The sequence below is a fragment of the Phlebotomus argentipes genome, unplaced genomic scaffold, assembly GCF_947086385.1.
Source record: "Phlebotomus argentipes unplaced genomic scaffold, Phlebotomus argentipes genome assembly contig_75, whole genome shotgun sequence".
Classification (NCBI taxonomy): domain Eukaryota; kingdom Metazoa; phylum Arthropoda; class Insecta; order Diptera; family Psychodidae; genus Phlebotomus; species Phlebotomus argentipes.
This window is the reverse complement of record NW_026776170.1, coordinates 520,166-546,313: the sequence shown is the minus strand read 5'-3', so window position 1 is coordinate 546,313 and position 26,148 is coordinate 520,166. Positions and strand designations below refer to the sequence as shown.

Below are 26,148 nucleotides of genomic sequence, written 5' to 3'. Positions count from 1 at the left end.
ATGAGGAAAATATCTCTTTTAAACGCATAGTAATAAAATATAAACGCTAAATTATTATAAATAAAAATTTAATCAGAAATTTTGAATCGATTTAGTGCGCATTGAAGTGCTCACGAGAAAAAAACTATCAGGTATTTTCACATTTCAGATGTCTGATTTGTAGCCCAGTAATATGTATGTGATGAGTGATTTTTCTATGGAAATCACTAGATCAGATACGCAGCAAGTTCTGAGTTTTTTTTGTAGATGTGTAACATTTTAATTTAATTTTAATTTAATTTATTTGAGCAAAATTTAGGGCCTGACCCTCTTACAATTTGCTAATGAGAAAAAAAACGGAAAAAAGAGACTAAGAATCGACAAAGAGTTAGAACAATAATACAGATAAGTGAGAAAAGAAAAAAAAGAAAAAGAAATGAAACTTTAAAACGTTTAGCTATGATTTAGGATGAGTCACTGATTAGATCAGCAGCCTGAAAGTACTTCCTGATGCCACCCACGGTCTCGTGCGCCTCACGCGGGAGGGCATTATAAAGCGAAACCCCCCGGACAAAGAGGGTACGAAAAAAGTCTCATGCTTAGGTCGAGGAACAAGAAGTCCCCGAAGCCTGGTCAAGCCACCCCTCGTCAAGAGTGAAGCCAGATATCCATTGTGTCATGGATTCGATGCATGAGCGACGATGTCACTCTCATTTTTTCGATAACTGGGAAGACCGCTTTTATCCGTCGCAGTGAACACCGACTAGACACACATTGAGGGCTTATTTTGTCTTGTGTCACTGAATTTGATGAGAAATAGCGGATTCTCTTCTATTGGACAAGTGTTTTTTACGGTGGCAGATTGCCAGTTTGCCAACCAACCGTAAGTGGTTCTAAACCCACCTTATATACAGGAAAGAGCGCAAGACAATTCCAGTGAAACGTATGTTTCATCTGGAACATTCAACAGCAACGACCATATGGGCGCTACTTTTTGCCATTGAGAGGCTTTATTTTTGCACTCTGCTGTGTTCAAACATTTGCAAGCGGTGGGATTTGAACACACGACTGTCACACTGTGAGTCAAACACGCTGACCACAGAGCCATAGCCACCTTCAAGTTCTGAGTTTAAATTTGGTATTATATATTGACACGTGCAATTTCCTTTTTCCAGAAATTTTTTTCAATTACTACCCTTAGGGAAGAGTTGATATTGCATCCCCTTTAAGGATCTAATCACTCATTAGTCAAATTGACAACTTTGCCAACCCCGAGAAGGTGCAATAAAACTATGTTTGATTTGTCACTTCAGCGATTGAATAATCAAATTAATGATAATTTTTAAACCCTATATGACTAACCTTAAATCTGAAGGCTGCCAACTTGAACACAAACTCGAGAGCGAAGACTGCCGTAAAGATCATATTCAGCACGTCAAGAGCTTCAGTGTAGAGATCTGGCTGCCGATAGAACTTCATTGCTAACGTTATGGTATTAATCATTATAAGAATGAATATGGTGTACTCAAAAGGTTGTGATGTAACGAACCACCATACTTTATACTGGATGCGGTGTTTTGGTATATATCGCCGCACTGGCTTTGCTTTCAGCGCAAACTCTATGCAATTGCGCTGGTTTTTGTCTAATTCACAATTTTTATACTCTTGTTCACCCTCGTTCTGGAAAGTTACGATCACAAAGCCCACGAATATGTTTACCATGAAGAAAGCGATTATGATTATGTAAATAATGTAGTAAGCTGCTACTATCGGACGAAAGTTGTGAATGGGCCCAAGATCTTCCTCATTTGAATCAATAGATACATAGAGAAGTCTGAAAAGGAAAAAATAAGTCACGGATAAATCCATTTTTTGAACTGTTAATGATTACAAACTGTTAGTGGTGATGCAAAGTAAACCTTAAACTATGTCAGCAGACTGATATATTCTCCGTGCAAAATGAACAATATTTAGCTTTTTTCTCTTTGCGTAAAAACTTAAATTCAAAGATGGATTGTCAAAGATTTACGAGAAAAATATCGAAACGCGTAAATGCGGTAAATTATCAGACTTAGAATTTTTGAGGTAACTAACACAAATAATTCATTTCGACTACTCAAACTGGCTGGAATGTATGTTCTTCTAAGTCATTGAAACCAATTTTAGTGGGCAAAAAGTCTAATAGACTAGAAAGCCTATTAAGAGTACTATTTAAATAATCTGGCCATTGTCTTTCGAATTAAAATATTTTTACTTCAAAACGGCATAAATATTTTAATACAGACATTTTATTTGCAAACTCAAAGTCAAAGTTATCAATATACATAAAAATGTATTTTCTTTTTACTGATTATTTCAGTAATTATGGCATTGAGGAGCTCCTATTTAATGACACCACGGACATTACTAATGCGTTCAGTCATCGTGAATTCAACATAACACATGATATATTTCTGGTTAAACACTTACCCAGGCCATCCTTCAAACGTAGACACAGTAAACAGGGTGAGCATGGCCTTCGATACATCATCAAAGTGAAAACGGTTTCGTGACCAATTTCGCTCACGCAATACGGGTTTATCCACATCGCCATTTTCAAATACCAAATATGTACCATGACATTCCGTTTCGATAGTTTTGCTGCCATCTGAGCACGAGTTGAACTTTCCCTATGCATATGTAAAAGAGGTCAGTTTATATATATATATATATATATTTTGTTCTAGAACCAAAATAGTAAACATGGATGAGACCTTTAATGTAATACATGCATTCATGCAATCCATAATGTACACGCCACAGAAAAGAACAGAAAATCTACAGCAACTGTTTGTGTATTTTGAAAAGTTTTGTATGTTTAACATGGAATAAATTCACGGTGTAAAGAATATATAGAGATTACTTTATACTCAAGACGAAAGGGGCAGAAAATGGATCAGTCTGTCTCACAAGTGGCATCATAAGAAGAAAGGAATGACGAATTTTGTATATGATATAGGAATTTTTCACAGTTTTTTGATCGCTTCGCTATGAGGAATTCATTGGCTGAGAAAAATGGGTGAAATAATGTCCTATTCTGAATTCTGAAGCTACATAATTGAGTTGGTCTATTTTTATAAGTTTATCTATTGATATAAGTTAAGGAATGGCTTATAGCGATATAATACTCAGAAAGTCAAAAACCAGTGAAAATATCCTATACAAAACTCGTTCAGTTCTTCTTATAACGCCTTTTTCAAGCGTCTTGTGAATAAGGCCACCTTACATTCCTTACACCATGAAGTACGCCATGGATTAATTGTGTCTCTTGGACTTAACGAGGAATTTTCACACAAATGAGTGTCAAATGTATTTAATACGCAGAATGTTTTCTCATCTTATCATTGAGTGCGATATTTTTGACATGAACAGTTTTTCATTTTTTAGCTTAAACTCGTGTTTTCACAAACCAAAAACTTTATCTGAAAAAAGAATTATCTAAATGTACATAAAAAGGGTTGAAATTTTTTTTTTAAACGACAATTAACTGATATTTCTCATCTTTGAGCTCATTTTCCTGTTTTTGATTCTGATCTAGATTTCATAACACAGGCAACAATAGTTCTTGTCTTCGGATAATTAATGGCTCTGTTACTTGAAGTCGCCGTTTCGGCAACTTCTACGCGGGAATTTTAAACGTCACTAATGGCAGTAAACCGAGCGCCACCGGGTGAACATAAGAAGCGGCGAAGGATAAGCTTTAGTATTCGCGCAGACAACAAAGTATCAAGATTGTGTGGATGAGCAGGGATATTTAGCTAGTGAAATAAACAATTTAGTGGGAATATCATTGACTTGTTTCATTCGCTAACAGGCTCATTTCAACTCTTAAGGCCTCATTACAGCACTACGATTGCTAAAAGTACCGTGGGTTTCAAAAGGTCCGCCACTTAAAGACCTAGGACCTTCCGGAACCTAGATATAAGAGTTCAGATTTCAAAAATTAAAATGGCCATAGCTCCGCTTCTAATTAACCGATTGGAATGATTTTGCATTCAATGGGACGGTCTTGTAAAATGCCATCTCCCACACGGGCAACATAACTTGGTAGGACCACTGTTAGAGGCGCTAAAGTCGGAAAAACCATTTTTGAAATTTCGAAGACGAATAACTCGAAAGCAAAATCATAAATTTTCTTTGAATTTACATATGTTGTAGCTGAGGTCGAGACCTTTCCATTGAACCGTTACTTTTAGGGCCCAATTCATTAGGTGCGGAGATATGGAAGGTCAAAGTTCACATCTTTACCGACCCATATCTCCGCTGTTTACCAACCGATTTTGATCATCTCTTCACCAAAAGACGTGTCTCGACACTCTTTTGTAGGCCATATTCACCATTAGTCTGTGACGTCATAACAAATGTCGCCATATTGAAAAACCTTCGAACGCCTGTATCTCGGCAAATAGATCATAAATTTTCTTTAAATTTTAGTATATTATAGTCCAGGTCAGAACGTCTCTAAAAATAGGTTATATGTAGTTTTTTGTGGATGCAATAGAACCGAAGTTACGACGGTTTCAAATTTTATTTGAAATGCGCTGTAACTTTGGTTCTATTTATCCGATCTTAATTATTTAAGGCTCGTTGGAAATCTCTTGCAAAACTCTACGACTATTTGGAAAAACAGAAGATCATCAGACCACCGCCTGAGGCGCTAATGTCAATAACAAAATTTTGTTCGCAGGTCACACTACTTTGAGATCATTTTTTACATATTGCGATAGTCCAGATCGAGACGTTTCCAAAATGGGATCAAACTTTTCTATCAAAGCCATAGAACCAGAGTTATAACTGTTGGATTTTCAGGACTTGGATTTCATATTGCATATGAAAATTTCCATGCTTTCTTTCCTTCAAACTAAATCGAGTTGGTTACGGAAGAGAGAAATTTTTATATTTACTTTATTTATTTAATTACATGAACTACGCCTATTGCCTTATTTCTCTCACCACTGGGCAAGATAGTGGCTGAAAAAAATTATCCAACCACTTGTCTTGCCCGGTCTCGTACCAATTTTGAACTGAACCAATTTTTGAAGAAAAGCCCTAAGGAGGAACATAATTTTCAGAACAACCTTGCCGAACTGACCACTATTAGTGGATTTTCAATGGATTTCAGAATTTGTCTACAAAATTGTACAAAGTTTGCAGCTTGCTATACTGTGATTGAACATTTTCCATTGTTTGCTACACATTTCGCAGTGACTTTGAGAATCTTGTTGTGAGAAATGTTTGGCCACTAGCTAGACCCATGCTGATTATAGTTTTGAAAAAACCTAAACACAGCCACAAGCATACATTTCACATGTGCTTATCCACATTATTATATTTGAATAGATAGATAGATAGATATTTATTATTAATAACCGTGAATTAATAACCGTCATTTGCCACTCTCTTCACAAAGCGTTTTATGCATTTCTATTCAATTTCCAACGACACGAAAACTATAGTGGTAAAATTCATATCACAGGAGAAGAAAGAGAAATATGTGAAAGGCATGTTTAAGGAAAAAGCAACTGACGGTTGCTTTCAAATTCAAATGTGAATTGTGGTTTTTTATCAAAAGTATATGTCGGAAAAGTGGCATCTATACTTCTAAAGAAAATAAATATAACCTTTTTTATCTCGTCAAAAAACGCACTTTCTAAATATATTAAACATTATACTGTTTACTATATTGTTATAATTTGTGACAATTCCTCGCCATTCAGACACAAGAAAACATCTCTGCTGTGGACTTTCGTACCTTGAACAGTTGCACTCCAATCACGGCGAACATGAATTGCAGCAAATATGTCACCAGCATGATGTTGCCAATGGTTTTAATGGCAACTATTACACATTTTACCACATACTGGTGTATTGTAAATGTTGTATCGCGAGGGAGCGTCTCTCAGAGGGATAACGAAGTGTGAGGATAAGTTTGTGTTTTATGTTTATGGAGGAATATTATGAGCGGCGTCATCGATGAATATTCACCGGGTTGAATGTGAATGCATAAGAGAGCAGAAGAGAGAGAAATTGTGTAAGAATCATAGAGAGAGAAGACAAGCCATGTAAGAACCACACGAAATTGGCAGGAATCGCATGACGCGCCCTGTATTGAGCTATGTATATCTCATTCTTAAGTCTTCAAAAGCAGAATAAAGGGTACAAACATTGCACAATGTACATATTTACACCTGTTCCATTTGTGCACTTGACAGAGGAAATATAACAAAAATTCGATTGGGGAAACACGGCAGGTACGAAGAGTGACATTTATCTAAGCCATTTGTAAAGCACATAAATTATTGATCCCCTATTTAAAATTACCACACATACACATACTCACGCGCGCGAACACACACACACACACACACACAATAATTTTACTTAAATAAAATTCAAGTGTGGCTTAGACTTAGGACAGAGTAAAACATAACACAGAGACGAGTGGAAAGGGACTTCTGAGGTTCCGGAGACTACAATCGGAGCACTGCAGAAAGTTGGTCAACCATTCCGTTAATATGTTCCGTGAGGGTGTTGTATAATATTAAATAACTGGATCAATTTAGTCATAATGGTGAAAACACAGCATTTTGTTCATACCATCTCATGTCGGTCCCGTCCGATTCCCTTTTGAATTTTGGTCTGCAGATCAACCTTAGGCGCCTTCACACAATCTGATTTTCTCCACAATGATGGCTCATTATGAACGAAATCAAATTATTTTTGAGTTTATTCCACACTTAAATTCATTTCATTGACGATTTTCTCGATTTTACATATAAAATTTATCTATTTTGACAGCAATCGCATTGTCAGACACATCAAACCCAAATTCAGCGCGGGTGCCCAACGTGAAATCTGCAGGCACACACTCGACATAAAAATGTCGTGAGCAGGAAGGAAAATACAAGATTCGCGTGGGGAAGAAAGAGATCACCTAAAACAATTGTCCAATGACAAAAGCTGTGTTTTCACCATAATGGTGAAAACACAGCATTTTGCTCATACCATCTCGGCTCGGTCCCGTCAGATTCCCTTCAGAATTTTGGTCTGCAGATCAACCTTAGGCGCCTTCACACAATCTGATTTTCTCCACAATGATGGCTCATTATGAACGAAATCAATTAATTTTTGAGTTTTTTCCACAATATAAATTCATTTCATTGACGATTTTCTCGATTTTCCATATGAAATTTGTCTATTTTGACCATTTTGACAGCAAGCGCATTGTCAGACACGTCAAAGTCAAATTCAGCGCGGGTTGCCCAACGTAAAATCTGCAGCCACACACTCGACATAAAAATGTCGTGAGCAGGAAGGAAAATACACGATTCGCGTGGGGAAGAAAGAGACGTTCGTGAACAAATTACAAATGACAAATGCTGTGTTTTCACCATAAGGAACAAGGGTTTCAAATAGTACATTGTCAAATGAACAGGGAGGTATATTATTTTAGGGCAAAAGTTTGCTGGAACTGCTGAAAATTCCAATCAGGAAATATGTTCTTTGTTACGCTTCCTAAGCAACCAGTCGCGACTTCGACTTTGGGGCTTTTTGAGTTCGCCCTCGAGACGTCCAGTTGAGGGCTTGCTCAGGACTTACAAATTTGTCTAGCCGAGGCGTAATCGCTTTGGCTCAATCAAATGTGTGCAACTTTTCTCAATTTTTCCTATTTTCACGCATCGCTGTGGCATTACTAGGACTTCTGAAACATTAAAATGCGCGAGCAAACATTTCTGTGCCATTTGCGAGCATAAATCAGAGAAAAAATGCCACAATTGCTAAACGTTTAAAGTCATTACACAAGCGTCCAAACATGTATTTACAGCCCAGTTAACCAAAATAAGCCCTGAGAACGTCCTCATAAGCCGTCCGGAACCCTCACGACGTCTTCAGATTCACCTGAAACACGTCGAACGATTTTCCGTGGGGATTGCGGCGACTATCTGAGGGCTTTGACGATATTTGCCCAAAATTGCCTCTCTATCATGGACACACGACCAATAATGGTGACGGTGATGTCAAAAAGTATTCGACACAATCGCTCGCTGGTGCGCATATCTAAATGCACAATAAGAGTATTTGCTAACTCTATTCGGCGTCTTATCTGTCGTCTCGAGCACAATTTTCAGCCATCTCGAGAATATTATATGGCATTACCGGCATTACAAAGTATCCGATTTCTGTTATTTCTGTGATAAACGTTATCGTGCTGAAATGCTCGGACGGTAGAGAATATTTCAATACACATTTTAACCCAAAAAAACATTTATATTAAATAATATTATTTACTGATATATTTTTTTTTGTTAGATCCCCACAGATCCCTACAGATTTCCATCTGTATTATATACAATAAGCAATAGATAAGGCGGGTGGCGAGAGTAGAGCATGAATTGAGGACTGTACAGTGACAGACTCAACAAGATAGACTTAACGTTAACAGACTTTACATTATAGGCAAAGTCAAAGACTCTTTGCCTATTTAGTCTTCTCCTGGCTCTGACAAACAGGAGGTTTCTGGTGAGGTAGTTTGGATGCAGAGACAATCTCTCTCTTTGCTTCACAGCATAGCGGCGTATTTCCTCCTGGACAGTCGGCATTTGAAGGTCGCTCCTGATGAGGGAGTTCGGCACGTACCACGGGGCATCCACTATCATTTTCATCACCTTGTTCTTGAAACGCTGGATGATGTCTATTATTGAACGGCCACTGATCCCCATATTTGGATGTCATAAATCCAATTGAGTTTTAGTATCGATTTGTGAAGGATCAGTTTGCTCTCCATGGAAAGTTGCGACTTACAGTACAGCTTCGCCAGTACAGCTTGCGAAGTGTTCCACCAACGTGAAGCCTCTTTATCATCAAATGCTTCCTTCAGGTGAAGGCGTTTGTCGAAATGAAATCCCAGATGTTTGGGGGAATCTGATTGCAGAACAGGCTCGTTGTTTAGCAGGACTGGTGGGCATTCGCCACTTCTAATTGTGAAAGTGATGTGCGAAGATTTTTGGGCATTCACCTTCACCTTCCATTTGCGCATCCAATCTTCAGAAATTGTTGTACAGGCTTGCAATTCCCTGGACGCAACCACAGAAGACTCATTTGAGGTCAGGTGAATCGTATCATCCGCATAAATGGCGCACAGAGCACTACTACTAGTAGGCATATTTTGGCTAACTGGGTTTTTTTTATGCGCATTTCGGGTCCTAATATGCACCAAAGTAAGAGAGAAGATTTCCACTTGCTCTCTCTATTACATTTTTCGTCTTTTACTGATTATATCATCAGTATTATCTCTATACTAGAAACATTCAGACCATCCCTCTGACATAGAGGAAAAAAACCTTATCCTCTCTATTCGACTCGAATATGCACGACTCACTTCTCACACCAATCAGTGTACATTCTGTAAGTATCGCAGAATGTATACTCAATTGCAGTCTCTCTGCTTGGCACTACTTGATTCATTCCGACGATCGACAAATTTTATATCCATTCTTTACATAGGACAAAAGGAATGTGATCAATTTCACACACACAATTATCCATTCGCTGTAAGTATTTTTCGGCCAAGAATTGGTGTTCGACAAATGGCCGGAAAATTGTTCGGAAAATGGCCAATAAGCTTCAACTAAGAGTTGAAGCTTATTGCCATTTTCTGTACATCGTCGATTATTCATTTCTGTAAAAGGAGGAAAAACCTATAAAACGTCGTTTACGGACCGTAAATGAATAAAAGAGTGAATAGAATTTGACTATTACGTATTTTCTTTTAAACAAAATAAAATTTTCTTAATTATGAGTTTTTTAAACAAAGCTGGGTCTAGTTGCATGTTTAAAAGAAATTTAAATGTCACTTTTCGCTGTAATATGCCGTTGATATAATACAGGTGATAGCAAGTTATGATGTGATTATCAATATCAAATTATGGCTTCCTCTTTTCGTAGAGATAATAAAATGATCTAAGTTTTTTTAGCAACACACGCACACATAAAATTGTAATGACGGCGGATGAAATGACAGAAGGGGATATTACCCCAGAGATTGAGAGGGAGCGAGAAAGAAGCCCAATTTCGGGTATCATCAAGATGGCTCTAGCGCCTACCTTAAACAATTGCACTCCAATGACGGCGAACATGAACTGAAGGAGGCACGTAACAAGAACAATATTGCCGATAGTCTTAACGGCCACGATTACGCACTGGACGACGTGCTAATGAGCAAGAATTGGGTGATTTGAAAAAGAGAAAGACAGAGAGAAAGAGAGCAGAAACAGGTGAAACGTTGACGCGACCGAAACGAACGCGCCGAATTTTAGGGATAACCCTTTTCTTCTGGTTATGGCATCGCAGTTTATATGATTTGGCACATACCTTTAAACCCTTCGCTCGATTTATGGCGCGCAGAGGTCGTAGAACACGAAGAACTCGCAAAATCTTTACCACAGATATGGCACCAGAGCTAAAATAGAAGAGCAAATATTTATAATTTAAAGAAAAAATGCTAGGCCCGAACTTCGAGTGTGTGTGTGGAACAATAGGAATGTAGCTTTCTGCAGCTAATAAGTTTGGTAACGCTCTTTCAAACTAACTACAATTATTTTTATACTCTAAATTCCTTTGTGACTTACCTAAAAAACATGGAGATCAGAGACACACAAACAACTAGGAGGTCTAGTAAATTAAAAGCCGAACGACAGAAGGCACCTTTATGAAAGACGAAACCATATGATATAAGTTTAAGCAGGAGTTCAATTGTGAAGACAGCCGTGAAGAAATAGTCGAAATAATTGAGTATTTGATTTCGCTCGCTGCCCGCGTTCAAAGGATCTTCAGCTGCCAACATTGCACTGCTGAACATGATGCAGGCCAAGATAATATTTCCAAAATGACTATGATTGCATAACCAGTGGCAGAAGATACGGAATCTGTTGACAAAGAATAAATTAAGGCACATACAGTTAAACCAATTATTTTTTTTAATTTGTTGCCAAGGGGCTTAAGATTGAAGTTCCAGAACTATACATATAAATATCGTTTATATCAATTCCGTGAATTTAAAAGGTGAAACTTATATTTCATTCAAAATTATTAATTGTAAGGTAAAATTTATTTCTATAAACTGACTACACGCTCCGCATATGTAATATGTTTTTTTCGGATTATTTGATTTTGAACTTTCGAAAATTGTTTGTGTGATCTCAGCGTCCCTAGGGATAATTCTATTAAAATGTTATGTTTTTATGGAAGCTGGCCCGTACCGAAACTTTTCCAAAGAGCAAAAAACAAAAAACAATCAATTACACAAGGAAATTTCTGTCCCCTTCATAAAATGTGTTTTTTTTCAAGACTCTTTGGGTCATCAGCTTTCCAACAATGCCGCACTTGACCCCTAGACCCTAAGGTTCTCCTCCTGGAGTTTAAAAATAAGATCTCGAAAAGATCTAGATTCCTTAATATGGGTTCAGTGAAAGGATTTTGATGTCAGGTTTATCCATGGTGTTGGCACTAAGTAAATAAAGAACATATGTTTTAGTAGTGTTCAAAATTGTGGAAGGAGGAGTTCGAATTCGCAATATAATCCTCTTCTAAAACGCATACTTTGAACCTTTGGTTGAAATCGCATGATGATATCTCTTACCGTTTAGGCGGTACAGATCTTATTATGATGAAAAACGGACGGATAAAAAATAACTCCACTGTTCGCCATTTATAGCTTCTCTGATGACACTTTAGGCAATTTTGCGTGATTTGATTTTTTGGACGAAAACAAAATAGCTGTGAAATGAATCCCAGTTCCTCAGAAAAGCTATTCAATGGCAAATTGGAGCAGGTGAAACGATTGTTCTTGAATGATTCAATTTAAACAAACATTTCACTGGAATTATCCTTCACGCTCTGTCTATATACACATAGTAAAGATAAAGATGGACTTTTGAGTCACTGGTCGGCAAACTGTCAATCTGCCACCGTCAAAATAATTCTATCACGAATATGGGTTCCACAGGAGAAAACTTTCTCCCTCAATGAAAAGTAATGCCAAATAAGATAATAATGCATTAATTTATAACTTCACACTATTCGATATTTTGTAAACTTTCACTTTCCCATTTGACATCTTAACCTAACAAATACAAATTTATTTTATTTTGTTTGGTTTACTGGGTTATTGTCTAATTCATTGACATGAATTGAAATCATATTTGAGAATATTTTTATATAACACCTCTAAATGATACTTAACTGAAAAGGTCAAACCATAGGATATTGGGAATAATAACATGGATAAATACAAGAAGTCAACTTCAAATATTTTTATTGTTTTGGTATAAATTTTTGTGTGAAAACATAAATTTACTCAGTTTTAATGAATAGTTAATGTATTATTAACCCATTACAGGCAAACGTTTTTTTTTAAATAATGGACAGATTACAGGGTTTTAGTTAATCACGCAACAACTGTAAATAATAATGGAGAAACTAGTAAAAATCACCTGTTCCTTTGAGAAAAGATGAAGAAAGCCGAAGCCGGCGGTATTGGTTGTGTTTGATTTGGCATTTGATTGATATCGGAAATTCGGCGTGGTCGAGCCGAAACCATGGCGCGTTCATCGCCACCTGTGTGGGTTTTGATTGATCCTATTTTCTTAAACAAAACTTATTCAGTCAGACCTCTCTTCACACCTTTTTTATTGAACATATGGTTTGACGGAAGAGAGGACGATATGAAATTGTAGTGTGCGAGAGAGAGAGAGAGAGGGGGAGAAAAAAATGTGTCGCAGGTGATTTTTTACTGAGCAAAAAACTCATTTCGGTAGCCAATTTACTGCGACAATTACCTGTTGGTGTTCGAAATAATGAAGAAGGCTCTGCCACGTGGAATTGCCTTTTTCACTTTTCGGATGCTCACATCTGATAGGCGTCGCGGACGTGCTGTTGCTACGTTCTGATGACTGCTGATAACTTCCTCCTCTTCTGCACTCCACGGGAGAGATAGACACACATTTTGGGGACCAAAACTCTCTCACACACTGAAACCTACCTTCCATATTTTCTTCAACCTCTCCATTTTCTTGTAGGCGCATTCGTGTTTCAGAAATTGTCTCATCTTCATGATCAGAGCTGCAATTTGGAGAAGATATGCTTTCCTTTAATAACAGTATTAGATACATTTTTAATTTTATTAAAATAAGTTGAATTACAAGTTATATTTAACTGAGAAATCTTCTTACAGCTTATCCAGAAAACTATTATTTTTATTTGAACACTAATTGGGAAATATTGCAGTTTGGGGATAATTTTTTTTTTTTTTTGGGAATGGATGAGGTGAGACCTCGTCCACCTGAGAGTGACATTTCAGCCGATCCAGAGGAGACCATAATGCGATGGGGAAAAGTCGAGAGGCTTGCATACTTGAAATTTAATTTTTACGTTATAACTTTTACACTCAATTCACTTGTTAAAGAATGGTGACTTTGTACTGCCCAGAAAGGTTCTCAACGATACCGTTCTCAGGGCACTGCCACAATTCCTGTCTTTCTCGCAGTTTACTTTGTATAAAGTTTCGTCCCTACACGAAAGGCAAAACAACCACGTCTGTTCTTTATGGTGAAAACACAGCATTTGTCATCTGAAAATTTGTTTAGGTCATCTATTTCTTCACCACAATACGCCTACCCTATGATACATTCTTACTCTCACAGTGCCCGACACGGTTTGTCTCTGTCACTCACTGACACAGACGCCATGGAAGTAATATTTTCCCGCAATAAATATTTGGGTGAGAATTAAATGAAAACGTGTCTTAAATGCACACATTAATCAAATATATATATATATATATATTCCTTCTATTGAATTAAATATTTCTCTTAAACTATAAGTTATGTGTTATACAAAGTTACTCACAAATTCTCTGTTCCATCGAATTCATCGCCAAGGTCGTCAACGTCCAGAATCGGCGATGGGCTCCGAGATGGCTTTGAGCCACTGGGTTTCGTCTCATCTGCTTCTTCATTGCCCTCTTCCTTCTCAATGGTCGTGAGAGAATCGGCATCTGCGAGATTGTCCACGGCGATAGCCAGGAAAACATTAAGAAGAATATAATTGCCGCAAATAAAAAGGATGATGAAGTAAATGCATGCGATGATGCCGATAGAAGCTACTCCACCGTATGCCTGAATACCATCGTACATCACTGTGTTCCAGTCTTCTCCAGTAAGGATCTGAAATACAGTCAACAGGCTTTGCCAAAAACTGTCGAAGTTTGATCGTGGTTTGTCCACTGTGCTATTAAAATTAAATTTTCCACCGAAAACCTGCAACGATTGTAAAAATTCACACAATTAAAATGATGAATTCATAGTTTGCTAATTTGATTAAATTTAATTTTTCAGAATCACAAAGACATAGCCATACAAACACTCACTCTTAAAGTATAATGAAATAATAGCTATTATCTAAATTTGTCGAAATACTGAATGTAATGCTTTGTGAATTCTGTAATACCAACTAAGGTAATAAATTAATTTTCAATGCTGTTGCAATATCATTCAACGAGAAATCTGTACATGAAGAATGGTAACGGCGTGTTTTCTTTACATGAATTGTCTGTAAATGATGTTTTTGTATCTGATTTTGTCACGTATGCTGATATAGGGAGTTGGAATTGACTGTAGCTTTTCATCCGTTGCCAACTTGAAATGTAAAAATTTCAATTCGTTTCAATTAAAGATTAAATATATTTCATTCTGGCAAAATTTAGGGCAACACTCTTACAAATTCACCACTTTAAAAAAAAAACAAAAAAGGTAAAGTAAGAACAACAAATTTATGAAAGAATATAACAGAGAACAACAAATGTGAAGAGAAAAACAGAGAAAAGAAGATTTTACAGAGTGAGGAAAATCTAATAAAGACTAAGTAGTATGATCAGTCTGAAAGAACCTCTTGATGCCCCCAACAGTCTCGTGCGGGAGGGCGTTATAAAGTGACACACCTCTAACGAAGAGAGTGTGGAAAAAGGTCTCATGCTCGGCTTTAGGGACGAGAAGTTCCCGGAGCCTGGTCGACAGATGAGCCAAGCGTGAGTAGTTCAGCCAAATATTGGGGTTGACGTAAACGAATTGTCCGAGAAATGAATTCAACAGCGCGTGACTTGAGGAAAAGAGGTAGAGTTACATCAGCCTGTCCAAGTACAAGGTGATAGTATTGAGACACATGATCGAAAGGCCGGAGATTAAAAATAAATCTAATGCAGTTGTTGAATGTGACAGTGAGGCGATGCATAGAGGCTTGATCGTAGGAAAAGAATAATTCAGCACCATAGGAAAAGACGGGAAGGAGAAGGGCACAGACTAATAACAGCCGAACGCCCTGGGGAAAGAAGAGCTTGTGCCTTCACCTTTTTACATATGTGGGAAGTGTGGTCGTCCCACGCCAAAGAATCATTGAAGATAACTCCAAGATTCCTGGCGCTATGGACGTAGGGAATTGCCTCGCCATTGAGGAAAATGGGGAATGCGGTGGGATGTTGCTTACCAGAGCGTATGAGTAAGGCTTGCGACTTTTTGGGGTTAAGCAGGAGGAAATTCTCTACTGCCCAGTTAGACACAGAAGAGAGCAGTTCATTACATACTGCAACCCACCAACACATCTTTGTGGGCAGAAATGTGATCGCAAGGACCCAGTTCGCAGACGTACCTGACACAATTTTTTAATGCTACAGTCAGTCGACGGAGTGTGTCACTATCCGCCAGAAAGAACAGCTCTGCTCCATAGAAAAAAAAATGGAATAATTAGCGCTCTCGCGAGAAGTAGCCGAGTATCATAAGGCGTGATATCCCGATATCGTCTAAGGACATATAGAGAATAATTGACCTTACGGCAAAGGGAGGTGGCGTGATCAAATCAGGTTAGTGTCGAATTAAAGACAATACCAAGGTTTTTAACCTGATCAGGGATAACTTCATCGTGAAGAAGAACAGTGAAATAAGGAAAGTTTGTGCTTTTTCGAGAAGATAATTCTTGATTTGATTTATTTGATTTAAATTGTCGACATACTTACAAAATCTTATCAAAAAAGCTTGAATATCGAAAAGATTTTCAGACTTCAAAATTGTGAAGATATTTTTATTCACATTAGCGCTTTAAACGCTATTCACACAGGCTTCTTATTATTCTATGTAGGTTTGGAGTTTTATAAAACCTTTCAAATGAGCCCAAGATTATCCAGATCACACAAAAAGAACCAATGTTATGACGTGATTGTCCGGTGTGAAATAAATATTATTTTATTATATTTGGCATGGATGGATGTTTGAGATGCCCGTAAGCATAGCTAGCATCTTAATTGCTAGTTCGACACGAACTTTAAATGAGACGTAGGTTATATGATATTAGTAGTGATTTGCGCGAGAAGAGTGCATTAGTTGCCACGATAAAAAATAGGATTCAGAAGAAGGAACGAGAGGAGATTATTGAAGAAGAATATAAGAGATCGATCGAGCAAACTGGACTATCGAAGGCATCATTGATTTCTTGAATCATTTCTTGAATCATTTCTTGAATCATTTCTTGAAGCGAGTATTCAAAAGTGAGTGTTATCAAGTGGAGCAGTAAGGCGTCCTCAATACTAAATTCCTTATTCTAAACTAATTCTCCTAATTTATCACACAATACTCTGTGTTGAGCACATATTCTCACATTCATTCTCAGGTAAACAACCAAGTATACACACACATTCATGCACGAGACAACAAAAAAACAATTGGGTTTAATACCAAGGTAATTCGCGTTATCAGTTTATATGATATAAAACTTCGAATCGAATAATAATTATAATGACAAATACTCCTATGTCGTTCGCCTTTTTCGCCCCCGGAGCGGGGCAGAAGGAAACAAGGGTAAATTCTAACATCATGTTTCCTATCTTCGTCATAAAAGGCCGGGGAAAGAAAGTAACGCGCAATCAGAGATCATTATAGGCTTCACTAGCACAGATAATTTGGAATGCCATGGAGACATATTTTAGAAATTAGACAATTTAGTTGAAAATCGAGTTTTTACAAAATTTCGTGATTTCAGTCTCCCACACAGCATCATTGTCCATTAAACCCATTCTACTATTTGAATAATTTCTCACATATTTAGAGTTCATATCAGCGTAATGACTTCTATGGGAAAGTTGCACGGTTTTTGTGGGTGGTGCGACAGATAATTTCAAATTCTAAGAAAAAACCGACACTGGGATAAAGTATTTTTTTTAAGCTTATAACGAAGAGAATACAGAACAGCAAAATCCAATGTTCCATCTTTGACATCGAAAGTGGATACAAAGTGATCGTACTAAACCTCCCTTCTCTTCCCTAATCGAAAAATACTTTGTAACTCTTACACATATCATAACACATATATATTAATAAAACTTTGTAATATTTACTTGCATGCCTAGAAGGGCGAAGATAACAATGAAGAGGAAGAGCAGCAACAGTAAACTTGCAATTGATTGGATGGAGTTGAGAAGACTTGCCACAAGATTGCTAAGACTTCGCCAGTATTTGGTCACCTTAAAAACACGCAAAAGGCGCACACACCGTAACACCGACACGCCTAGTGGTGGCATAATGTGCGTATTTGTAAGAACCATTTCACCAATGCTACCGATAACCACAAAACAGTCGAAACGATTAAAGAGGCTGACAAAATAGCCTTGGAAGCCGAGACTGTACATTTTAAGTATCATTTCCATAGTGAAAAGCGCAACAAAAAACATGTTTGTGACTTCCTGAAAGTCATCTAACCACGGCGGTTGTCGGTAATGCTCTGTTGCGAGTACGCCAGTGTTAAGAAATACTAGCACAATTATCAGCCAATAAAATGCCTGCGATTTTACTGCTTTACGGCACGCACGGCGAAGACGCCGGTTCACGCGTTCTAGATTCTTCTTTCGTGCGCGCCACCATGATTCCTGCTGCTCCAAGTTCTCGATGCCTAAATGCTCATTCGAGTCCGCTGGTGCTGCCTCACCAACTTTACCTGAAATGCATAATAAGAAAAGAAAATAAAACGTCATTATGCAATGTAAATATTCAGAAATTAAAGAATGGCATTCAAAACGGTAATTTTATTTTATTAATAGTGCTTTTGAGGACGTGTGACTCAGTATTACACGGTATTCCCACACCGAATGTGATGACTTCAATTCTCGACGACTGCAAATTTATTAGTCTGCCGACCTACACTTCCCTAACTCTCTCTCTGGATTCCTTCCATTCAGAATTTTTCTATCCAGGTTTAAAAAAAAAACCAAAAAATGTGAATGGTATATTAGCTAGGATATAAAAATTTCTCTCTTCCGTAACCAACTCGATTTAGTTTGAAGGAAAGAAAGCATGGAAATTTTCATATGCAATATAAAATCCAAGTCCTGAAAATCCAACAGTTATAACTCTGGTTCTATGGCTTTGAAAGAAAAGTTTGATCCCATTTTGGAAACGTCTCGATCTGGACTATCGCAATATGTAAAAAATGATCTCAAAGTAGTGTGACCTGCGAACAAAATTTTGTTATTGACATTAGCGCCTCAGGCGGTGGTCTGATGAACTTCTGTTTTTCCAAATAGTCGTAGAGTTTTGCAAGAGATTTCCAACGAGCCTTAAATAATTAAGATCGGATAAATAGAACCAAAGTTACAGCGCATTTCAAATAAAATTTGAAACCGTCGTAACTTCGGTTCTATTGCATCCACAAAAAACTACATATAACCTATTTTTAGAGACGTTCTGACCTGGACTATAATATACTAAAATTTAAAGAAAATTTATGATCTATTTGCCGAGATACAGGCGTTCGAAGGTTTTTCAATATGGCGACATTTGTTATGACGTCACAGACTAATGGTGAATATGGCCTACAAAAGAGTGTCGAGACACGTCTTTTGGTGAAGAGATGATCAAAATCGGTTGGTAAACAGCGGAGATATGGGTCGGTAAAGATGTGAACTTTGACCTTCCATATCTCCGCACCTAATGAATTGGGCCCTAAAAGTAACGGTTCAATGGAAAGGTCTCGACCTCAGCTACAACATATGTAAATTCAAAGAAAATTTATGATTTTGCTTTCGAGTTATTCGTCTTCGAAATTTCAAAAATGGTTTTTCCGACTTTAGCGCCTCTAACAGTGGTCCTACCAAGTTATGTTGCCCGTGTGGGAGATGGCATTTTACAAGACCATCCCATTGAATGCAAAATCATTCCGATCGGTTAATTAGAAGCGGAGCTATGGCCATTTTAATTTTTGAAATCTGAACTCTTATATCTAGGTTCCGAAAGGTCCTAGGTCTTTAAGTGGCGGTTCTTTGAAAAGTTCTTGATATCAGCTACATCATACCAGAATTTGAGCCCGATTCAAGCCATAGGGGCTGAACAATTGAGGAAAGTGTATTTTAAGGGTGTTCAAAATGGCGGACGGAGGGTTGGGGGGTTGGATTTGACAAAAAATCTTCATTACCACTACATACTTTTCAACTTTGCCGCAAACCGCACATCGATATCTCTTACCGTTTAGGCCCCACAAGCCCGTTTATCACGACGGACGGCTGGACGACCGGAACGACAATCAGACACGATAATCAAAAAAGTGTCCCCTCCCATTTTCGTCATATTTCCACATTTTACCGCTACCTGAGTCTATTGGAGTTGTTTTTGTGTAATACAATTTTTGCGCGATTACAGATATTAGCTATGATGAATATCCCAGCTTATAATATACAACACATACAAAATTTGATAAATAATAACACAATATAATATACTTTCAGACCGGAAAATGGAGTAAATATCCTCTGAAACGTAATATGAAAAAAAAAAACAAATAAAATAAAATTGGCCATTTCGTCTTTTTAGTCAAAATCTTACAACTGGCTGACAAACACACCAAGATCAAAAATAGTTCAAACACATAACACTCAGGCAAGTAAAGTTGTGCGAAAACAATGAATGGATTGGATTGTACGCTGAGTGGATTGCTTTACTAATGAGACAGATGAACATTCTTTGATATTTCACTCGTTTATTTTGACAAACAAGCTATTTTCTGAAGAATAAGCTATTTTTATAAAATTTATTAAATATGTAGATAATCCTGATCAAGTCGTTTCTAAAATGAGGATAAACTCTCATGTCAATGCTCGAGTTATGAGGGTTCAATTTTTTATATGATAATTTGAACACTATTTTGCAGTTTCACTACATTTCAAGAGAAAAGCAAAAGAAAATCTTAATTCAAATAATAATAACAAAGATATTTATTTATAGCGATTAAAGAGACTACCAAGGAGAAAAACTACAATAATACAGCAAACTCACCTTTGTGGGCACCATCAACATGAATCATGGCAGACTCCGCTTCAGGTTCAATGTCTTCAGCTTGCGTTATCCAGTCCAAATAACCCCTTAGGTCCTCCTCGATTTGTTGCTTCTCACGCAGTTTTTGAAAGTCACCGCGGTTTTTTGCTTTAGTTCTTTCTTTGGAAAACTCTCCGCTTAACACGCCTAGAATTAGATTCATAACAAAGAAGGCACCTAGAATGACCATACTGATGAAATAGATCCATTGCCAGCTATTTCCCATTGCGTCTTCAATGTCATAGAGCACATCCGTCCAACCTTCGAGCGTGACACACTGAAAGACGGTTAGCATGGCCAGGCCGAAATTGTCAAAGTTAGTAATGCCGAAATTGGGTCCTTCCCAATAGTAACGACATATGAGTCCAATACTTTCACACTGAAAACCGCCTTCGCCGCACGGATGAGGCTCGTCCATGGGTGAACCGGTGCTATTGTCGAAACAAGTTTTATGCATCTTGCCGCTGAACAATTCAAGGCCCACGATTGCGTAAATGATGATCACAAACAAAACGAGAAGCGCAATATGCAATAATGGAATCATAGCTCGTAAGATTGAATTCAGTACCACCTGGAGACCTACAAAAAAAAAACAAAATTAATCTGGAAATAGATGCACATTTATTGATTAAAAAAAAAAATGTATTTACATAATAGCTACTGCCTAACACTGCTCACGAAACCGAAAATCATTAAATTTCAATATTAAGTATGGGAGGTTGTAACGTATGTTTAGTAGATGTAAAATTGTAAATTTCATTATATTGTTGTCCGTCATAAAATAAGAGCTTCTAACGGTATGATACCCAAATGTGGTTATGCTTCTATGTCAATGCCATAGAACTCGATTTATGATGGTTTGAATTTTTCATATAAAACTTTTTAATATTGCAATGAAATCGATTTCTGCATCTTACTCTATAATATAAACTTGAGTGTATTCGCAAGGTTTAGATATGGCTGAGATATAGCGTTTGCACCTTATTTCTATTATATATCCTTTCAAAGTTATTTATATAAATTATATGTGTGTGTGTGTGTCTAACAATACACAAGGCTATATATATATATACACAAAGTACCTCCGAAAAATATTAGATATCATTGGAATGAACGATGGCTATGAATAATTGATACATAAAATTAATTGCGGAACGTACCAAATACTGCGTCATTTTGTACTAAATAACTTGTACTGCTTTGTACAAATTTTTATTACCTCACTGTGTATTACTTCTATGGGTATCCGAATGTACATAAATTTCTCTGTATGTATGGGTGTCATTCAGTTATTGACTTGTAATAATATATTAGATACCACACAGTAAATTTTTTTGTATGAAATTATATCTATACTTTACTCACTAGGCACTCCAGAGACGAGTCGCAGTGGCCTGAGAACACGAAAAGCTCTCAAAGCTTTCACATCAAAGCCCTCTTTCATGAGATTCGACAATGCTGTGCTGATCATACCAATCACAACTATTGTGAAATCAAGTAAGTTCCAGCCATTGCGTAAATATGCTCCCGAATGTAGTACGAAACCATATGCTACAACTTTCATCACACACTCAGCAGTAAAGATAACGAGAAAAATGTACTCTATTTTTTCGAGAGCGGCGTTTGTTGTGTTGCTGTCGCTGTTAGGATATGGTGTATATACAGCTAGAGCTACACAATTGGCGAAAATTGTCAAAAGAATGAGATATTCAAAGGGTTTCCACTCCACCACGTCAATACACAATTTTCGGATAGGATTTTTTAAACCTAAGCAGAAGAGCGCTCTGACTGGTCGATCCGGTGGAGGTTTTCCACTCCGTCTTATTGGACGCTTTGGTACTCCCTGTGACAAAAATTCAATTATTTAAGAAAAAAAAATTAAATAAAATACACATACCTTGGGCGCGCTTGTGACACCCTCCTCACTTGTCATCGCAGGTGCATCGGCCTCCATGCTCACAGCTGTTGTCATTGCTGTGGTAACACTAAGCGTAGTCTGCCATACACTAAACACCTCGTTTGATATCCGGCGATGAGATAATTGTTTCCTAAGAAGTAGTGGTAACACTGACCTATTTTTGAACAATCTGGAGGTCACCTGGAAGAACATAAGAAGGTTTGCAAAGCTCCATCAACTTGTTACGCACGAAAAATTAACCAACAACATGCAAAATTTCATGCACTTCACGCTGTCACTTGAACACATGCGCAAAAAGGAGCCTGTCAGGATACATACCTTTACATATGTTCACCCGTTATTCATTCAAGTAACAACGCGATCTTGCTATTATTAGATAGTGACAGCGCCTCGATCGACCGATTCTGTCACTAGCGTCATCTACATAACCTAATTGAATTGACAGCGTCGCGATTGTCACCCAGACATTACAGTTATGTGTCTTGCGTATTCATGCCACTTAGATATGCACAAAAAATTTCCGATGAATAAATAAAAATAAAACATGTGAAACACGAATTTTTGCTTCGTTGTATCTGGACAAATAGATGAAAACCCACTTTTACATTTTCTCATAAGTTTCAACGACTGTAAATACTCCTAGGAAATGCATACAGTTCGGCAGAAAACAGGCAAAAACAAAAATGTTCTGACCTTCAAATTTGCTTCCGAATATTCCATATCTTAATTTCTTTTTTGGCTGCTAAGGCTACATAACGTTTTTACAGGTTTTCTCTTTTTTCCGCGCGGGATGTTCGCTGTGTCCCACATCTTTGGAATAAAAGTTTCTAATGGGGAAAACACAGCATTTTGTTCAGTCTTCAACTTATTTTTCAGTACGCAATTTTGACAGCAATCCTCTTGTTCGACTTATCAAACTAAAGTTCAGCACGAGTTGTTCAAAGTACTTGCGCGAGTCACACAGGTCGCCCAAAGAAAATCTACAGAGTCACACTCGGCATAGTGTGTCGTGCCAGTACAAAGTAAAATACATGATACGCGTGATGAAGAATGAGATGATAAATCCGACTAATCCAACCTGACCAGAAGTTATTACGCTGATATAAACTCTAAATATGTGAGAAATTATTCAAATAGTAGAATGGGTTTAATGGACAATGATGCTGTGTGGGAGACTGAAATCACGAAATTTTGTAAAAACTCGATTTTCAACTAAATTGTCTAATTTCTAAAATATGTCTCCATGGCATTCCAAATTATCTGTGCTTGTGAAGCCTATAATGATCTCTGATTGCGCGTTACTTTCTTTCCCCGGCCTTTTATGACGAAGATAGGAAACATGATGTTAGAATTTACCCTTGTTTTCTTCTGCTTCGCTCTCTCCTACTTTAAACTGATGTGCTGCCTTTATCTTGTATTTCACATCTAATTGCTGAGTTGATTTCGAAATCAATGATGCTAGTGAATTGATAAAGTAGATTTTCTATGTTGAATGAGATTAATAATATTTAAAGCATTGTTTTTTATAGCAAATCATTTATTTAATATAGTCATAGTTTCTTTTCATATAATAATATAATTTTTCTGTTTGCTCTAAACCTCTAAAATTATTTTCATTCATTTTAGATATATATCGTAATTATTTTCATAGTTCTTTTTAGTTATCTCTTTCTCTCTCTCCCTCACTCTCTGTTGTGTTTTGATACCTAAAATAAATGTATACTATTTTTTGGTAAGATTATTTTTTGAAGTAGCTATATTTATGTTCTACAGTTCTTTGTTTATCTCTTCACAATAAATAGATTATTCTCTTTATGTCTTTCACTTTCAATGTTATATATTCTAATTTTACTAATACATGTTATTTTTTAAACTCTTTACCATACGAATTATCATTCAACGGTTATTTATGATTAGGTTACGTGCCCTTACTGTCTAATTGTATGTCACGTTTCTCTTTTGCTTCATGATTATAAATGTTTTTAACGTTTCTAGCTACCGCGTATCAGTCAAATAAGAAGTCTTTTACTTTTGAACTTCCATTTACTGTAAATTTACAGAACGTATCTGTGTATGATTATTGTTTTTTTTCAACTTTTTTGTTTTCCATTTTTTTAAACCTTATCTTTACAATCCTATTGTTACGAAATATTTTCTGATTTTTTTTTCTTATGAAACATTTGGAAGCACAAATCGATGGTAATCGATTTTCTTCCTAATTATTATTAAATTAATTTTTTTACTTGAGACTCGGCCAGTCTTCAGGCATTTGGCAAATGCCTAAGTTCACAACCTCACACTTCAAAAAAATTTGTGGTTAATAATTAATATAGATTTCGAGACAAATCGTTTCTATTTTTCTGTCTCAAGAGAATCATTTTATATCATTTTTACTCTTCCATTTTTCACACTATTACATATATACAGATCCTTTTTTATTTCATATGCCCTTTTAATTTCGCTCAATTTTAGTTTAAACTAAGAGAATTTGAAAGAATCGAAATATTTACTTGTATGTACTTACAAATCTACTGGGATGTGTTTTTCTTTTTTTGGCGAATTTCTTGAAAATTATTATACATTAGCACATTTATGTGTGTATAAAAATCAATTATTAAATCTCAATTCTACGTATATTTCATAATAGACTATAACAAAAGAAATATATATATATATATATATGTATTTAAAAAAATAAACAAGCAGAAATTAACAATTTTCATCTCTTCGTCTTGGTATTATAAATAATCTCTCTGCTTTTTTCATAATGTATAATTCGATTTTTTACTTGACTCTATATCTTTTAGAAAACGGTTTTTTTAGTTTTTCTTATACAGCATGATATATTTTATTCATTCGACATTAATTTCATTTTCATCATGGAGAAAATGTTGATGGAAGAGTTAGGTTTTACTCTCAAACTTTCGTGGATAATTTAAAATGTACCTAGCTTAATTTGAAACTAATATTATGTACCTAAGTATGAATATAAATTTGAATTCACTAAACATATTTTGAACACAATTTTGGGATTATAATTATTTGAAAAGTAATTGGTTTAATACTTATGTAAACACAAATTGGGCCACTCTTAAAGTATAGAATTGGAGGAAGATTGCGAACAAAAGTCTTTAAGTTCTTAGAAATTCTCATATAAATAAAGAATATATTCAATTAAAATTCAAATTTGTGTTTATTTCTTATTGCTTCATTTAGCACAATCCCCTCTTACAATTTATCTAGCAGCTCAAGAAATTTAATAGTCAATATTAGGGATTCTAAATATTTTGATGATTAGTCTAAGAAACTTTTTAGATGTCCCCAACGGTATCGCGCGCAAAATGTAACCGCCCACATTAAGAGTCAATATAAAAACTTCGACGCTTGCATATGTTAAAACGAGAGAAAACTGCATCCCACGAACATGTCACTGTTGGAAGAAATGTGACCACGGGGACAAAGTCTACAGACGTAACTGACACAATTTTTAAAAGGTACAGTTAGCCAGAAACTTAAGAAATGCTTATTTTTGAAAGTTTAGTAAAATTACATTTGCGTATTTGAAATATTTTTTTTTATTTTCCTGCATCGACAGTTTTTCTCACTTCTAGAACAACAAATTTAAGAGCAGATATTACTGTGCTATTATTTGAATTTAAATTGAAAAATTTTATTTTAAAACCATTGTAATCTACAAGTGAGAGTCACAATATGTTCTGACGGCGCAACACGCCATTTATGGACAAATATTTCAACCAAAAATTTGAGAAGACCCGCTGCAAAATATGAAATGCCGACACAAAATTTAAT

At 36.4% G+C, this 26,148-nt stretch overlaps 1 protein-coding gene across 13 annotated transcripts in view; it reads right to left on the bottom strand.

Moving 5' to 3' along the window:
• The window catches only part of LOC132257099 (muscle calcium channel subunit alpha-1), a 32,460-nt gene extending 9,128 nt beyond the window's left edge, over positions 1–23,332 (bottom strand). For 2 of the 13 annotated variants that reach the window (XM_059753850.1, XM_059753849.1), the window contains exons 1-14: positions 23,032–23,332; positions 22,318–22,518; positions 21,786–22,263; positions 20,382–20,999; positions 17,456–18,051; positions 13,924–14,333; positions 13,058–13,137; positions 12,510–12,654; positions 10,647–10,943; positions 10,390–10,477; positions 10,122–10,229; positions 5,771–5,878; positions 2,449–2,648; positions 1,342–1,813 (exon numbers count right to left, since the gene is read on the bottom strand). In XM_059753850.1, coding sequence (XP_059609833.1) covers positions 1,342–1,813; positions 2,449–2,648; positions 5,771–5,878; positions 10,122–10,229; positions 10,390–10,477; positions 10,647–10,943; positions 12,510–12,654; positions 13,058–13,137; positions 13,924–14,333; positions 17,456–18,051; positions 20,382–20,999; positions 21,786–22,263; positions 22,318–22,518; positions 23,032–23,058 — 3,828 coding nt within the window. In that variant the 5' untranslated portion in view covers positions 23,059–23,332. Of the gene's footprint in view, positions 1–1,341; positions 1,814–2,448; positions 2,649–5,770; positions 5,879–10,121; positions 10,230–10,389; positions 10,478–10,646; positions 10,944–12,509; positions 12,655–12,854; positions 12,991–13,057; positions 13,138–13,923; positions 14,334–17,455; positions 18,052–20,381; positions 21,000–21,785; positions 22,264–22,317; positions 22,525–22,656 lie in introns of those variants that run through there. The other 11 variants (XM_059753846.1, XM_059753837.1, XM_059753847.1 and 8 more) reach the window with 10 other exon arrangements.
• Between the last annotated feature and the right edge of the window lie 2,816 nt (positions 23,333–26,148).